The sequence below is a fragment of the Telmatherina bonti genome (assembly GCF_933228915.1).
Source record: "Telmatherina bonti genome assembly, chromosome: 16".
Classification (NCBI taxonomy): domain Eukaryota; kingdom Metazoa; phylum Chordata; class Actinopteri; order Atheriniformes; family Telmatherinidae; genus Telmatherina; species Telmatherina bonti.
The window spans coordinates 17,796,052-17,813,445 of NC_136614.1; the positions used below are offsets into that span (position 1 = coordinate 17,796,052).

General features: G+C 36.9%; 1 protein-coding gene across 1 annotated transcript in view; it reads right to left on the minus strand.

The window, feature by feature from the left end:
* kcnk3a (potassium channel, subfamily K, member 3a) overlaps positions 1–15,042 on the minus strand; it is a gene marked incomplete at both ends in the record, with an annotated part of 37,178 nt that extends 22,136 nt beyond the window's left edge. The window contains one exon of the mRNA XM_079255943.1: positions 14,760–15,042. Coding sequence (XP_079112069.1) covers positions 14,760–15,042 — 283 coding nt within the window. The remainder of the gene's footprint in view (positions 1–14,759) is intronic.
* Between the last annotated feature and the right edge of the window lie 2,352 nt (positions 15,043–17,394).

Genomic DNA, 17,394 nt, shown 5'->3' on the forward strand with positions numbered 1-17,394 from the left:
CAGAGCCAGAATATCTAGTGCCTTACTAGCTGCATTGTTCCTGGAATCACACCGTGGCTGTCTCTACGTGTTCCCCATTATTTTCCTTTTCAGGTCACAAGAAGAGAAACACAGTGAAAAAGAATCTTTCCACAGAGATTCACATCACATCATTCCTTTGTGCCACAAGTTTGGAGTTGATTGTTCATTATTTTTTTTTCTTTTTTATTATGCTTATAAATTTACTGAGGTTTAGGCAAAGCATGGAGCCCATGTACACAAGCATGCCATCACATGAATGACCTCATAACAGCAAGTCCTCCATTATCATGAAGTAGAATAAATCTTGTTTCCATGTCTGTGCACCATATTTGTCAGTATTTAAAAAAAAAAAAAAACTCTTCAGTAATTCATTTGCTCTGGTTCATCACTTTTCTGCTTCAGTGTACCTAAAAGATTTTTCTGTCTAATACAGTTTCCATCTGATGCATTATTTGATGCTGCTCTGATTTAGATTAAAGCTGCTGCCAAAAAGGTTTTAGTCAGTAACTTCAACTTTTCCCCCCCATTCTGTGTTTTTTTAAACAGCTGAGACAATTACTCATAAAAATAAAGACCTATAAAAGTGAGAGCACAAGGGAAAATAAGTTCACTGTGATCGTTTAAATGTGTTGCCAGCAAGAACATTTACCTTTTATACTAAACTGTATATTGTCATATATATATTGTCAACTTAAGTGCTTTAAAGAGTTTTCATTTTGTTTTTCCTTTTCATTGTGGAGATTTACCCATTTCTCGTCCATTAGTGGGAAATTCCAGGTATGCATTGTTGTATGGAATATTCTTGGATTGTCACTCACACACACACACACACACACACACACACACACACACACACACACACACACAGTTTTGTTCAATCAAAACCAGATTTATTCCTTCCCATGGCCACATTATATTTTGTTTACACTCAAAATGCAAACCACCCTGCAAACATTCAGGATCAGTGCAGAATTACATGCAGCTAACAGGTGATGCTCAAGCCCACAACTGCTATCCAGATATGTCTTTGTTCAGGTTTGTTATAACAGGGAAACAGTTGCCTACAGCTCAGTGACCCTGCTCTGCAGCAACTTGTCATCTCTTCCAGGTTGTATGGGTATGTTTAAACAGAATCTTTTAGATTAACATGCATGTCTCGGCTTGAGGAAGCCATTGACCAGTTTTATAGTTAAATACAACAATTGAAGGGAAGAAAAAAGGACAATACCACCATTTCTTCCAGAAATAAAGTCAAACTGTTTACATTCTCACAGCTATGATGCCGATGGCATCATAATATATTTAGTGTGTGATGCACAGAACATACTGTTTGTTAATCTCAAATTACGACTGGAAGGGTTGGAACATTAATCAAGCTGCTGTGACCCTCCCTCTCTAAAAGCTCTCAATTATGAAAGAGGCATATAATTCAATATTACAGAACATGAGATTATAAGCATTGTTCCACCAAGTGAGAAAAAAAAAAAAAAAAAGTTCATGTTTCTGATCAAATAAAAGTGAAAAGAGAAGTCAGTCTGCAGTGATTCAATTGAGACTTTACATGCAGCACATTGTATATTTATACTCTGGAAGAGAATCAGTAGGACATGTCAAACAAAGATCTCACTACTGGGCTCTATTTTATTTGGTTAAATTCCAGTAAGCCCCCGCTGTATTATAACGTCCAATAAATACAACGTCATGTTTTGTTTAGTCAGACAAGCACTCAACTTTCCATTGAGGCACTGGAGCATAGAGCAGACGCACAATAGGTAAACATTTGCTGGTCATGCGAACAAAGCAGCAGCGGCAGCAACAGGAGTCACCTCTGGTAACTTTCTCAAACATCCCTGCCTCAGGTTCAGACCAGTGATGAGCTCTCCTCGACAATTTTAACGCTTAGTTTTTACATTTGTTTGTAAAATCTAAAAAATTTAAAAGTTTATAATGTGAGCTTTGGCTGAGGAAAATATTTAATATACATGGTGGAGTCATAAATGAAAGGATGCTAAGAATGCTAACTGCTGTTCTAGATAGATTTAATAAAACGCTCTGAGAGATTAAAGAATAAAAATAAAAACTTGATCTAGCCAAAACTATTTCCAAGGTATTAAATTTAAAGGTTTGGTAAAACCGTGATCATTTTAGGGGAAGAAGACACTCTTGTGTAACAATTTTAACTGCTTGTCAAGTTTATTATCGAGGTCAATGCCCACTTTGTTTTTAATCTGAATATTAATTATCAACATTTGCAACTTGCTGTTATGATTGTCCAGTTTTAATTTCTAATGAACGTTTTGAGGTCATTTTAATGTTTGGATTGGATTAGTTACCTTTGCAAACAGAACCGTGCTTCAGTCATTACATTCTGGCAGCCACAAGAACAGCTGCAGTCCTGTTAGTCAGTTGAACATTGCTATGTGTGATAACTCTGTAATAGGGATGCTTTAAAGCATCTTACCTCTGTGCATTTGTAATACTGATGAGCATTTTCTTAAATATGTTGTATTATCTTTTACATTTGTGTTCAGTTTTAGCATTGGAAATGTCTGAAAGCTGATTGTTTCCAGAGTCTTCATGTCAATTTTTTGGGGGATTTTGTCATTTTGTTTTATTTTTTAATAATGTGATAAAGTTTTTCTCCACACATGTTCAGTTACATATCACTGTCACTAGTTTTTATCTTGTTTGCTTTGCCTGGCTGCCTCTCTGTTCTTGTGTATTTTGGACTTTCAGCTCAATAACAGCTGCATTTTCTTTACTCATTTGTCCTGTAGCATCACTGATTATTACAGTTTCTCTCCAACATCAAGGCTTAAGACCTAATCACTGATATGACCAACACAAAAATGCCATATTAGCATGAACAAATTGTGTGGTAAATCCTTGATCTGCAGACTTACAACCATAGACAATGAATAAATGATATATAATTATTCAAGTCTTTAAACAGATTTGTGTAAACTAGACCATTTTACACAACTAAATGAAATAAGAAAAATCACTTCAATGGGTTTCTATCTTCACAATTGCAGTTTTCTGTGTTCTTACTTTAACTTGTTTTGGTGCTTTGCAACTCAGTCCTCCATGAGCTCACTTGTCTTTTCATTTTACACACTTTTGGTTGTAGTGTCTTTAAGCAAACTTGAAAAAACACCTTGATGATGATAGAAAAGATTTTATTTAGGAAGAAAAATGTCTTTTTGAAACCATAATACTGATAAATAATTTTTTTGATCATGTCAGAGAGACAGGAGTTTCTTCTGGTTGAGACAATCACATTGATCTCCAAAATCTGGAGTCCACATTAGCTCCACATCTGGACTTTTTGTTATGTCATTCTTGCCCTGAACGTTTCACAAGATTTCACACTACTACTTTTTTTTTTTGTCATTTTCAAGTCCACAAATATTAAAAATATTTTTCAAAGAAAGAAAATTCTGGTGTGTAATAGCCATGAACTTAAATTTCATTTCAGTTTCCAGGTTAAAAAAATAAACTTTGAAACTGTTCAAATGTTTTGCTGCAGATGTAAAGTTTCAAGAGCTGCGAGTTTGAACGATCACTTGCACAAAGACAAGAAGACAGACTTATCTGTAGCTGCATTTCCATTACAGTTTTTCACAAGATAAAAGTGATATTTCTAAAACTTAAACAAGCTACAATCACAGTTTGTGGGTGTTTTCATTGAATGGAGTTTAACAAGTAAGTATTAATTCTTGTAAAATCTCTTCCCACAAGACCATTTTGAGGAGGATGGAAATGCAAAACATTTTTCATTTGGAGAAAAAACATGGCTGTAATATTTTAATACAGATTTCTGTCTCCGCCTCAGTGAATACATGCCAGGTCCATCTTTCCTCTAAATGCTGGTGGCGTGTGAATGCCAAACAAAAGTGTTTCCATCTCACTTTTGTTGTATAACATATCCGAAAAGCCACCTCATAACAGCGTAACAAGTTTTCAGTCGTTTTTAAAGGAAGTTTTTCTAAAATGTAGGTGTTTTGATGATATTTAGGTTTTGTGCAATTCTGGAGGTAATAGCTTATGTAGTGACCATAATCCATGGCAACGGCTGAGGCTGCAGAGTGCACCATGTCATTATAAAACTGTATCAAGGGGTTATCAACCAAAAATGGTTTTGCATCATTTTAAACGGAGTCACTTTTCCTCTGAAAAATCTATAATTTTCATAAATGCATTTACAGACTGCAGTCAGTTTTCCTTCCTTCATGTTCGTTCCTCCCCTTCCTCTATCCCTCATCTTCAACTTTGCCCTTACAGACATCTTTGTTTCTGAGATGATGTCCTTTTTCAAACCCTAGTGATACAGGGCTGAGTGAATCATGCAAAGGGAGCTTAGTCAGTCATTCTTTGAGCCATTTAAGTTTTCGGGGACAACCCTGTGGCAGCACTGACTCAAAGATGCTGAGTCCAATGCTATTCTGTAATGAAAACATTGCCAACACTGACATGTCTCTCATACACGCTCTTTATCCTGTGACCTTTTAGTCTTTGAAACTTGTTGAAATTACTAAATATATTTGCATGGACAATTATTATTATTATTTTTTTTTTTTTTTTAAAGTCTCCGACTGTGCTAAAATAAAATGAACATTATCTTCTTTCTAAAGTTCTGTCAGAAAATATCAGAGTGTCTGTGAGATGAGTTTGGAGGGCAGAGCCCCAGTCTGCAGCAGTGTGTTATGCAAGGTAGTTTGCTCTGCTATGGTGCTTTTTTATCCAAGCATCCGCATGATTTACTGTTACTTTATCCCTCAAATCACTTAAAAACACAGCAGCTGCTCCACAACAGAGATCAGTTCAGTCTAAGATCAGTCTAATTAACCAGTAAAGAGAAAAGGATGATTAAAACCATCATGAGTCCACGGTCATGCTTATGGTTAGCTTCTCTCAATTCAAAGTTCCATAAAAGTCTTTTGATGCTTTTTTGAAGAACTGTTCAAGATTGTTTATTTCCAACTTCTGAAACAGACAACTTATAAAGCTATGACTTCAGGCAAAAAGCCCAAGAATGTGTGAATGAGAGCCAAGCAATAGGTTTGGTCTTTGCTTAGCTCATATGCACTATTAACTGAATTTCTGTCCATCAATTATGTGTGATAATGGGAATAACAATTATTTTATTATGTTGTTAATTGTATATTAAAAAAAGAAAACGTGAATTTAAAGTTTCTTAGTTCTGTCATTCAGGTTGATAAAAGATGTTTTATTTTGGAAAAAAAAAAAAAAAACATATGAATGCAATGTATCAATGCCATAGAATAATTAAAAAACTACCAGAATTTGCAGCATTGCCCTGCTCTACCTGCAGTAGCACATCTGACTGAAATTAAATGAACTTATGTCAGGCTTTGTGTACATCTGCTATGAAGCCATTAGTTTGAGTCTGGTGACTTTAAACAGAGAAACATCACTGGTTTGCAAGACAGTGGGGTTTTGAGGAACATCGTTGGGGATCCTTGAATTTTCCTAACCCTCTACATTCTTGTCTTCAAAATCAAAGTTAAAACAGTTCATTAAAATGGAAATAGACTAAACTGTAAGAGGAACATCAGTCTACCGTAAGAATTGAAACCAGGATTTTGGTTAAAACATTTGTGCTTTCCCAAGTCCCCTGTTTCTATGTGCTATGAAGTGAACCAGTGTGCCTACTATGAAGCATATCAGGCTTTCCTCATGGCATTTTTTGCATTTTGACCTCTTGCAGAGTCCAAGTTGCATACCTATCATCTCAATATCTTAATCTTCCCTGAACTTTATTAAATTGCTTTTGTCTTCTAAATTTACAAACCAGATGCAAAGATAACCTCTGCGAAGTTTGTTCGCAATGTGGTTAAATTTATTTCCTTTGAGGCAGAAAAATACATCAAAATAAAACTGCTTCAGAGTGTGAAACTGAAAATAAATGCCAGGGATGGGTTGCAAAAAAAATAAATAAAAAAACATGGACATCTAGCTAACAGGCAAGCTACAGAGGGCAGATTTTCTTGAAAAATAAAAAATTCAGAGAACACAACCTTAATTCCCTAAATAGGGGAATAAAACAAGCTAAACAACTGGCAGCAAAAATGCTAACCAGTTCAGCTACAACAGTAAAACCAACAAATAAGCGCACAAAGAAAATCCAAGAGTATATATAACGGGAGGTAGGCGATTGGATGATTGATTATAGGTGACCTAATTAGTATGGGGAGCAGGTGATGACCAAGGTTGTGATGGAAGACTGGGAACAATGGAAACATCAGAAAAAAAGAATAAAATTAAACAACTATGTCACTCAGTGTGTGTCCATGTGGAATACATTTCATTGTGTCTGTAGAATGGGTGCAACAACTGCAAATGCAGCAACAAAGTTTTTGCAAGTATTTTTTTAGAGCTTGATATTAAACCCTGCACCACTCTGCTAATTACGCTTTCATTTGAGTCAGGTGGGTTGCACTAGGACCTGAGTCGCCCATCGTAGTATGAAAGCATCCATCCACAAATGGTTTTGTTTTCATCATAAACAAACAGTTATGTTTTAGTTGTCTGAGGTCAAACAGTTATTTTTAGGTTGAATCAGCTTTTATTAAACATACCTTAATGCAGGTTTAAAGGACGAAGTGATAATCAGTGCGACATCCTACCTTTTCAATGAGACAGCAGCTCAGACGGTTGATGAATTTAAAAGTTGATGAAAAAAGTATTTATTTATGCTGGTTTTTAAACCCAGTTGAGTACCTTTCTGTGGCTTTCCTATGCAGTGGTTTTCATTTTACATCTGTATTCATTCATTTTAACTGTATCGCTTTATCTATTTCCTTTACATATTTTAGTCTTTATTTTAATATTTTGTTTACCAACTATGAGACCATTTAGTGTTTGACGCATATTCACAATTTTGGTCAGCAGAGTTTGTTTTTTTTAATGTCCTGTATGAATAAACTTTTACTTGGCTTGATTAGCGTTGGCTTTAACAGTTATTTAATTCAGTTCTAAATGTAACCACAGTCAGGTTTTTATCATTTTAATCCACTGTCATTCAATAAAAAAAAAATCAAACTAATCAAACAAAAAAACAAACAAACACCATATCCCACAAAAAAAGTAAATAAAGGACTTTAAATATTCATGTTTTTGATCATGCATTAAATTAATCATTTTTCTAGAGGTATAACTTTAACTCATTAATTACAAATAATTAATTCCAATATAAACAGATTTATTAATTTAATCACATTTTGTGTACCAGACAATGTCAAAAGTTTGATGTGCGCAATTTGCTAGTACACAGATTACACTGATGTGCACATCAGTGCTTGGCTAAATCAGTGTTGCCAACTTATCTAGTTTGGCGCCACATTTGGTGAGTTTTCAGATCCATCTAGCAACTCTATTTCAAAGAAGCAACAAATATCTAGTCAGATATTAATGTTAGATATTAGCATTAAAAAAGACAAAGGTAACTTCTTGTAGACTCTTAATTAGAGAACAGCCAGAGCTTTTAAAATACTTAAAATTATACTTTAACTTTTAAGGTCTCTTCAATTTTGTACAGGGATCTCTTTTGTACAGTTTTTGTACAGTTTTTAATTTAATGCAATTAAATGCATTTTTTTCAGAAATTACAAGCTCTTGAGTTTACAAAATCAATGTCTGTGTCTATTATTCAGCTGTTCACTAAAAAACTATTCAAATTAGGCAATTAAAAAATCACTCTTCTTCAGACAAGCATTGCCATGCGGTTATTCAAGATTATTTAATTACAAAGACTGTAATTAATAGTTTGATTTTTTTCTTTTTTAACTTGAGTCCACACTGTTTTTTTGCAGTAAGCTACCCAATATCTGGTTTTGCATAACCCTTATATTAACCCTTTAAAATTGTGCAGTTGTTGCCTAAAATGGCTTTTACTGGATAAAAAACATGTTGTGGACCATCTGTTTCACTGGACTGGTTTAGTAAACTCTTGCTAAAATGCATATTTATATTCCGTGTCCTGCCCATGGGACATCTGGTACCAACAGGCTGATACAATGGCAACCAAATTAGCACCACTCTCTACCCTGATTTCTTTAATGACAGTGCATGGAAATGTGTTGTAGTCTGTATTTGATTGCAATTTAAAAAAAAAAAAAAAAAAAAGATGCAAAGAATGAGAGCCAGTTTATTGATTGTCATTACATAACTAACAACTAAATAACCTTGCATGTTTTGTTTAATCCAAATATCTAGAAAAAAATTGATGGTGAACACTCATTTTAGAAAGGGAAGTATTTCTACTGTTAATATCTGCTTATAATTATAGAGGAAACATCTTAATTTTCTCATTAATAATCGCAGGATAAAGTCATTTTTCAGTTGTCTTCACTTTTATTTTAGGTGTAAAATTTATTTGTATTGTGCCTTTGTTTTTGTCTTTCAAATGCCGCTGCTGTCTCCCCCCTCCCCCTGGGAGGAGTTCAGGCATCTGTCTCCCCTCCATCACTCGATGATGAAGCCCACGTGGAATTGCTGGTGAGAGTTTTATTCTTTGTGCACTCAACCACTTACTGCACTAACCTCTTAAGCTGACTGAATAGTAATGATGATACTAATGTATGTAATTAACATTAACAATTCAGAATATGCCCTCATTATGCAACAGCTGAAAATGGATTCATGCCTGCTGCCAAGTTGCTGGCATGAGTCGCTGCTAGCCACGAAAATGTAAAATATTTTATTCATTATCAGTCCACATAGCAGAAACAGACTTGCTGACCCAGAGGGGATTTGAAGAGCATGTCTGTTCTTTTTTCAGAAAAAGCATCCATGCACTAATTTGCCTACACTGTTAGAGATTGCCCGGTACATCAATAACTAAATAGCTAAAACACAGCTGGAGGAACTTCAACACTTCAGTCTGTGATAGAAGAGGATTGCATGCAAGCAATTCTCCTCACCAACAGGCTTCAAGCCTGTCTGCAAGTCATCTTGCGATTACTGCAACTCAGACAGACTGAGTGTCCAGGCTGCATTTGAATTCAGAGTTTTTGTCCTCAACAAATTATGAATTATATCATGAGCTACTTTGACCAAATAAGGATCACTCATTGACTGAATCAACAGCAACTGGACAGGCAAAAGGTCTTTGTACAAAATATGTTTAACAAGGAGTGAAGCTTCCTCACATCAAGGGAATGATCTCTGGGTATGGTCTAACCTCTGCTCCTCGAGGGCTAAAATCCTGCAGGCTTTCCATGCATCTTTGCTCCAACAAACTCAAAGGACTCAAAGAACTTCATTGAATCTTGGATCTATTTAATGAAAGCCAAATGTGTTGAAACAGGGATACGTCAAAAACCTGCAGGACTGACTTTGGACACCCCTGGTCTAAGAAAACTGCTGTTCAAACAGGATTAGTCAGGACAGTGTTCACCGTGGCATTAGTGGATTGATCAGAATAATCGGGATATGTTGTTGTACCTGCTTTGCTTTATAAGTCAGTCAGTCATTTTCTTAACTGCTTAGTCCAATAAAGGGTCAAGTCACCCTGGACAAGTCACCAGTCCATCACAGGACCTTGCTTTTTAGTTTACAAATTATGTAAAAATTGTGTTTTAAGAACATAAACTTAAAGTTGTGGTTTTTTTTTTTTTTTTTTTTGTTCATTGTATGGCAATAAATGTAACACCACTGAAAAGCCTGTTTACTTCCCTTTTTAGTTGAGTCACTTGATAAGGCAATTTGCGAAACTTTTTTTATTTTGTTAATGTAACAACAGAATGGAGGTTTTGGTACATACCAGAAGGATCATTTTAGGTTCAAATTTATAATTTCAATGTATTTCATTGAGTGCCCTATAAAGGGTTAAACAATAGTTTGTGTGGCATTCATGACAAACCTCCCAAATTTTCTCTCCTAATGCAGCTTATTCAGCAACTGAGTCTTGTTTGGTGTCGTTTACAATGGAAGTCTGTAAAACTAGACTTATCTGCAATCTCAAAATTAAGTGATTTAAAAACCAGGGGCTCCAGTAGCATGTGGAGGAACCATACAGAGCCACAACCATGTGGTGCTCTTCATGCTGGTCACAAGCCTGGTCCCACTCTGCTGTGGGATTAAATCTCATTCTTCAAGCAGCTGTAAGTCAGCGAGTGTGGTAGTGTTGGTAAGTCTGGCACAAAGTTGGTCCTAGAAGTTTCCATTGGGGTTGAGATCAGGACCCCAAACAGGCCCTTCCATCCTCACAAATTAAGTAGACAGCCTCTGACTAACCTTCAGAAGATGCCTTGACAGGCTTAAAGCCTGAGAAATCTCTTCACAGTTATCTGCATTTAAGAAAAATGTACTGATGCACAACTTGGTCACATTGTCAGTATTGTATCGTGGAATCCTTGTGTGTTTCAGGTCTTACAATATACATCCTCCTACAGGTGACCCAACCAGGGCTGATCAGACCAAGTGGCACTCTACAACCCCGACTACTCTCCCGTCCTCAACCAGAGCCATCCAGAGGCTCTTTCTGCTGCCTCTATGTCTTTATGTATGGCTCTTCTTGTGTTTGCACCTGTAATGGCCAATGCACCTTATGCCCTGCTGAGGGAGTGGCTAGCAAATCTCTGACTGCCCACCTCCACTAGCATGCACTTGGTCCTCCACCCGTTCCTTCAACAATCCTCCCTCAGCTCTTGATACAGTGCTATTTTAAATAAAAAAATTATTAAAAGTAAATCTCAGTTGCTTTAGCTGTACAAGAAAATTCACTTTCTTCTTCTTCTTTCAGATAAAAACACAATATGCATAAAATGTAGTGAGACAGCTGTGAGAGAATAAAATGGCAACACACCTCTCTATTTTTATTGCCTGGCTTGAAAAATGCACCCTTTTGCAAACTAAATGGTTGGAAGACTGCAAAGTTTCATTAAGCCTCATATTATCATGACTAGGATGATTAACCGAAAGACAAAACATCATAAGGAGCAAAGGCGATAACGCCACACAAAGATTTAGCAGGAAACATGAAGGAAGAGGTAAAGGAAAGAAATAAATAATGTCAACACAGGTGTGGGAATCAGTAAACAAAGACCTGGTGCGAGATAAGAACAAGTGGTAAAACTGGCAAAAGGTACACAAGTAAGCTTTTTTTTTTTTTTTAAAATAAAACAGGGAGGTAAAAGTAATACAGAGCGACTGAACTCCTCTTATAACAAAATCCAAAAAGACAAAGGAACCAAAATCCACAAACCGTGACATCCTAATGAAGAGAGAGGCTCTGTGCCAGAACACCACTAGACACCCATGTCCATGCTCCAGCTGGTCAGAGTTGTTCTGGCAGCATTAAACTGACTTTTAAAATATTAACCAGGTGGTGTAAACACTTTGGCAAGTCTTTGTACTTCATACTATATTTTGTGGCCTGGATAGGAAAACGGGATCCAACTAAAACCTTTTAATAGACAATAAATTAAAGAAGATGACCGACCAGTTCCTGAAGGTGTTTCAAGAGTCAACACATTTAATTGCGATAAAACCTCACAAAAACTCTACTTTTGTATTTATGACAAACACCTATCAAACAGAAAAAGGCTTTGTGAAACTGGAAATCATAATTGATTTTATTTAATACTCAGAAACATAAAAGTTAAACCTTTCTGCTCACAGCTTATTGCCCATAAAATGTTGAAATATGTGTTTATAATCACAGTGGTCTGACCCTTCAGCTAAGCTTGTGTCAACCAAATATGATATAATATTCCTTTTTACACAAAGGTAACTTTATTGTAAGTCAAAAAGCATTTAAAAAAGGCATCTGGTCATTGTTTACAACACAACTGTTGCCCATGTCCCACAATCACGTGTACCTAAACTCATCACATGTCAAATAACACATCAGACAGCAGAAAGGACATGAGACATGTCTTATAAGACAGCGTGTGTTGTGAATTTGTCCTCTGTATGCTCTGGAAGATCATGCCAATGACAAGACATTCCCCCCCTGGAGGTGGGTGAATGTAGGGAGGAGGATGACGATGATGCAGGGTCCTCTGACTCCCTGATTGTCATCACAGTCTCCAAACTCCTTCTCACTCACTTTTCCCCTCGTGGTGTGTCTTATATCTCTTCAATCTTTCTCCTGATGGCGGTGGGTAAGGGGACACCGTGAACTCTGCCTCCCCTTTCTTCTGTAGAAACTGATGGCTGATTACTGATTGCAGCTTCTCCCCCCATCTTCACATGTTAAATTATAAGTCGGGGAATCAGCCTGCTTTGCATCTCATGTTAGCAGCTTTCTGGGAAATGCCCAGAAAATGTGTCTGTCTGAGATCATTTATTTAAACAAATTAGGGTTCATCTTATTATTGAGACACAGAATATGGACTTAACTACAAGTCATGGCTTCTTGATATTGTGTAACCAGTAGAGTATCTGCAGTGTTAATGTCATGTGCTAGGACTCCAGTGGAACAGTGAGGCTCTGGTGTTGTCATTAATACTTAATGGCAGGCTGAAATGCCAATCACTATGTTTGTAGCATCCTCAGGGCTCACAATTACAGAATACGGTTAAAGGCACCCGGAGTTAGGTTAGCGTGCAATTAGTTGGCCACATCTGATAAGGTTAAGTCCCAGGTCACAAATGACAACTGAAGCGGTCACTTTAAACAGGATGAGGAAAACAGATAAATGATGGTGATAGGGACTTCGAAACATGAGAGGAAAAAGTTATATGTGATGAAGTTAATGCATTTTTTCTCTTACAAATAAAAAGTGGAGATTTCTAAGCGTTTCAGTCGGTATACTATCTCACATTTGTATTTTGCAGTGATTCAAGCATGACATAAGATCATGACCAGGAGATTTTTCTCCCTTCTTATCCTTAATATAAACGTGACAACACACCCAGGTATGAAGGCCTCACTTAAATGTGGCTCACCAATTCACTACATTTAAATCAACATATGACAGTGTAAAAAGAAAAATCTGGTTACTGGAGAAAAAAACAATGTCAGATCTAAAATAGTCAGGTGAGCAGGGAATGAACGCTGGCCCGGTTCAGAAGGTGCTGAACAGGATGACAGACGGGATCTTATGTTCTCGTCTGAATGAAGCTAGATCACAAAGTGTGCATCAGCCATCTGCATTAGCCGTAGCTTATGCCTGCTAACACCTTTCTGCAATTGTTATTTTTGCATTCCTTAATAACTCCACGTGTACGCATCACACAAGCTTCATGTCACATGTTAGCTGCTCTAACGGATATGACAGTGTATGATGTAACCAGAGCGCTAAAAACACTTAACTGATATAAAGTCAGAATGAAACAGTTTTCATTTGGTAGTTACAGTGAACCTGATGTACAAAACAGAGCAATGAAATCAAAGAAAGTACATTATTTTAAATGTTAATATTTAAATATAGTGATAGCAAACATGATAGATTTGTTGCCATGTGTGTCCCTGCTATGCTGTTTCTTTTTTTTTTTTTTTTTTTTTTTTTTTTAATTATTATTTATAGCATGTCAAATTTAAATATGATGTCTTTGAAGCAGCTTATTTAGGGGACTCCTGGGAAATCAAGGCAATATCAAAGTGCTTTTGTCCTTTACACCTGTGGTCATGACAGTATCTGCTGCACATGCATTGCAATGCTGCATTTCCCCCACATTGGCAAGTCTGCGAACATTTGGGGTTTTTTTTTAAGTCTCATCACAAACTTATGTATAAAAAGATGATTATTTACATATTTAGCTTTTACAAAGCAGCATATTATGGTTTCGCCTGACTAATGAAAATGTATTATCTTGTGTTTTATAGCCTGATTTTTGCTTTTAAGCAACTCCTAACATACATATGTGATTCTGAGCTACATTACCACCTATATTTATCAGCTAAATTACATTTGTGTTTTAATTGCTTTCCAAAGTTTTGATAAGTACACCACTAGAGTATAGACAAACCATTAAATACTGTAAAACTTCACTATTTTGTGTGATTGCTGTTGCTTTAAAGCTTACTGTTTTTGATACTTCAGTGTAGTTTTATTGTGTAAAATATCACAATAAGCTTTGAAGTATACTAGCAAGAAGAAAATGATGAGAACAACTGAACTAAAGCTAAAGCAATTAATCCACTGAAGCATATTTTTTCCAAACACCTTTCAATAAATAATTGTAGAAATGTCATGGTCTTCTGGAGCAGGAATATGAAGAGTGTGCAAGAGCACAGCCTAGTGATGTGTAAAGCTTCCTGGAGCATATTCTCAACAATAAACAATCTCAACTTGTGAGCTGCACTGTAATGTTCACTTCTCTCCAGGCAAATATGACTAGCAATATTGTTTTGTGCTGCAACTGGATGAAATACTCCAGATCAGTTAGTCTGTGGTTTCGCTTGTCATCAAAACTCACCCTATCAGGTGTTTATGGGGTTAATTATTCATTAAGTAATCGTATTAATATTTACACTTCTTACATTTGACAAAAACATTTCAGTCTACTTCATCATATAAAGTCTCATAACACAATATCTGAAATGTTCCCTACAGTACAGTAGACTACAGCATATTAAAAGTTACAGCGTAGCAATAATTAATGCACAGATGTAAAGCGCAACAAGTGTGTTGTAAATATAAGACGCACATTCAACAAGATCTAAACAACAACCTGCTCTGAGGTGGTTTTAAACTTACATAAAAAAGCGAACTTAACTAGGTCATAAGTTGGGTTAAAACTCCAAAGTTCCCTCTGAAGGCTTACCTATTGTCGTGATCACAGTGATGGCGAAATAAAAGGAGCCAGCGAATTTCCACTGCACGCCGGCTTTGTGCGGCTTCAGCTGCAGCACCACATCCTCCAGCACGTCAAAGTCATGCCCGGACAAGTTGAAAGTCTGGAGCAGATTGTTTTTCTTCCGGTCCAGGTCCTTCTTCTGGGCAGTCTCCTCTTTGGATTCCAGCACGTCGAAAATCGCAGCCCCGACGATCAGGTAGGTGAAGGTGCTGATGATGAGGGCGAGGGTCCGCACGTTCTGCCTCTTCATGGTGGCGTTGGTGTGGGGTTAGGGGCACGGGCGCAGTGTCAGCGTGGGGCTGGAGGACGGGGAGCTCGGCTGGCTCATGGCTGTGCTGTTCTGACGAAGCAGAAGATCTGTGATTATTTTATGAGCGGAGGAGCTGTTCATTCAGCACTACCCTCCCTCCCAACACCTCCTCCACCACCAGAATCCAACCCCTCCATGCATGCACTCATGGTCATCCAAACTCATGCAGCAACAAATGACTTGACAACAGTACTGTGTTTTATCAGCAGTTTTGCTGAAACTTACTGTGAAGACCTACATTTATGTGTCTTAATGTGTTTCCTCCTAACTCCAGACTGTAAGTTACAGGCTTTTTATGATCTAATAATAAAAAGACACTTTAAAGTATTCTTCGTTCTCTTTACTGCATTTTTCCCACTGCACCCTGAATGAGATGTATTGCATATTAATGCATTTTTATATTTTGGATAACAGCTATTGACAAATGTGAGGTGGTCTGTAAAGTTAATCCATTTTCCAACTGGAAAAACAAGGCTTGCAGGGCTGCTGGTAACCAGGTTAGATCTCACAGAGTATGTTTAATAAGGAAGATTAAAATAGTTTGGCCAGAAAGCAGATATATCAGATATATATTTTATTATTATCTGAAAACATAAATAATGAATAAATATTAGCATTGAGCCCCTTCAGTTCATTTTGTAAATATATGCAAATTCATTAATTTACATAAAGTGGATAAAATAAAGACTGAGGTGGTGACAGAGGACACTTTTGGTCCTCTGGTCTTAAAAATACAAAGAATGCACACAATCAAGGCATGTTTCCTTTAATAAACATCATACAAAGATATTAGCTTGTCCTCTCTCATAATAAATAGCACAAAAAAGAAAGAAAAAAAACTATTTGCTGTGTATGACGAGGTAAAACTTGTAAAACAAGTTGTGCTTCTGAGCAAATGGTTAAAAGTTAATGGTCCCACAAAAATATACAAAAATCTGCTGCAATATTCTCATGTTGGTACTCAAAGCAAGCATTTAATTCATCAAGCTCCTCAAACAAGGTGAATATCAACAGGGGAGTATTGTGACCAGCACTAAACACCAGCATACCTCCGGTTAAGTTAGTTTGCCAGTTGCACTTTTCCCATCCGTGGAGGTTAAATAACATTAGATAAAGTGAAAAGTTTCACTATGTTAACATGATCATTCAGTTCTGGAGGTTATCACCAGGTGGAAACTTGAGATGTAGGAGACTAAATAAGCACCATGGGGAGTTTTAGAATAAGTTTAATCATTATTTTCACCACAAATTTGAAAATAATTTTGCAGCTCTCATATCTCTTATATGACGATTTGGCATCTAATATAACAGTAAACTAAATCTATCTGAATAATAAATATAAACCTTTTGGCCATTTTGATGACCATTGATTACTAACCACTCAGTTGAAGTGTTGCGGGGAAGCTGGAGTCTATCCCAGCAGTCTTTGGGTGCAAGGCAGGGTACACCCTGGACAGCTCACCAGTCCATCGCAGGGCCACACAGAGACAAACAACCTCTCACACTCACTCCTATGGGCAATTTAGAACCACCAATTAACCTAGCATGCATGTCTTTGGATGGTGGGAGGAAGCTGGAGTACCTGGAGAGAACCCACGCATACATGGGGAGAACATACAAACGCCAAACCCTGCCCCGGCCAAGGATTGAACCAGCAACCTTTTTGCTGTGAGGCCACAGTGCTAACCATCATTCTACCATGCGGCCTAAATTATAGCAAAAATTATCTACTTTTAAATTAAATGATTAACGAAGCAATCAGCAGATAAATTATTACTGTAAACTAATCATTAATTTCATTACTTTATTTAGCATGCAGGTTTAAACCATACGGAAATTAGTTTGTAATTCCACAAAATTTGCTCTAAAGCAGCTTGGCGAACAGTTGGCCTCTGTTCAATGGAAGATAGAAATGTTTTCCTTTTGGAAGGACTCATGTGAATTCCTGTGGGACTTCATGTACTACAGCAGCTCTGTTTTGCTGACCACTGACCTACTTCATCATTGCAGCTGGCAGTAAAAACTCCCCTTTTTTCATTCACTGATGGGAGCCGCGAGGGGATTTTATTGCTTCTAAAAGGTCCTGTCTCCATCTAGGATTGATGCTGCCAACATGACTCACTACAAAATTTCTTCAGAACCCAGCTGTTACTTTGGCTCGGAGGAAACTCGGATGTCTGGCCTTTGACCTCAGCTTTCCTCAGTTCAGCAAAGTCAACACCAGAAGCTTGTTCTCCAACTTGAGCGTAAACAAACCTCTTGTGGAAGTTTACAGTCCAGCTGAAATACTCA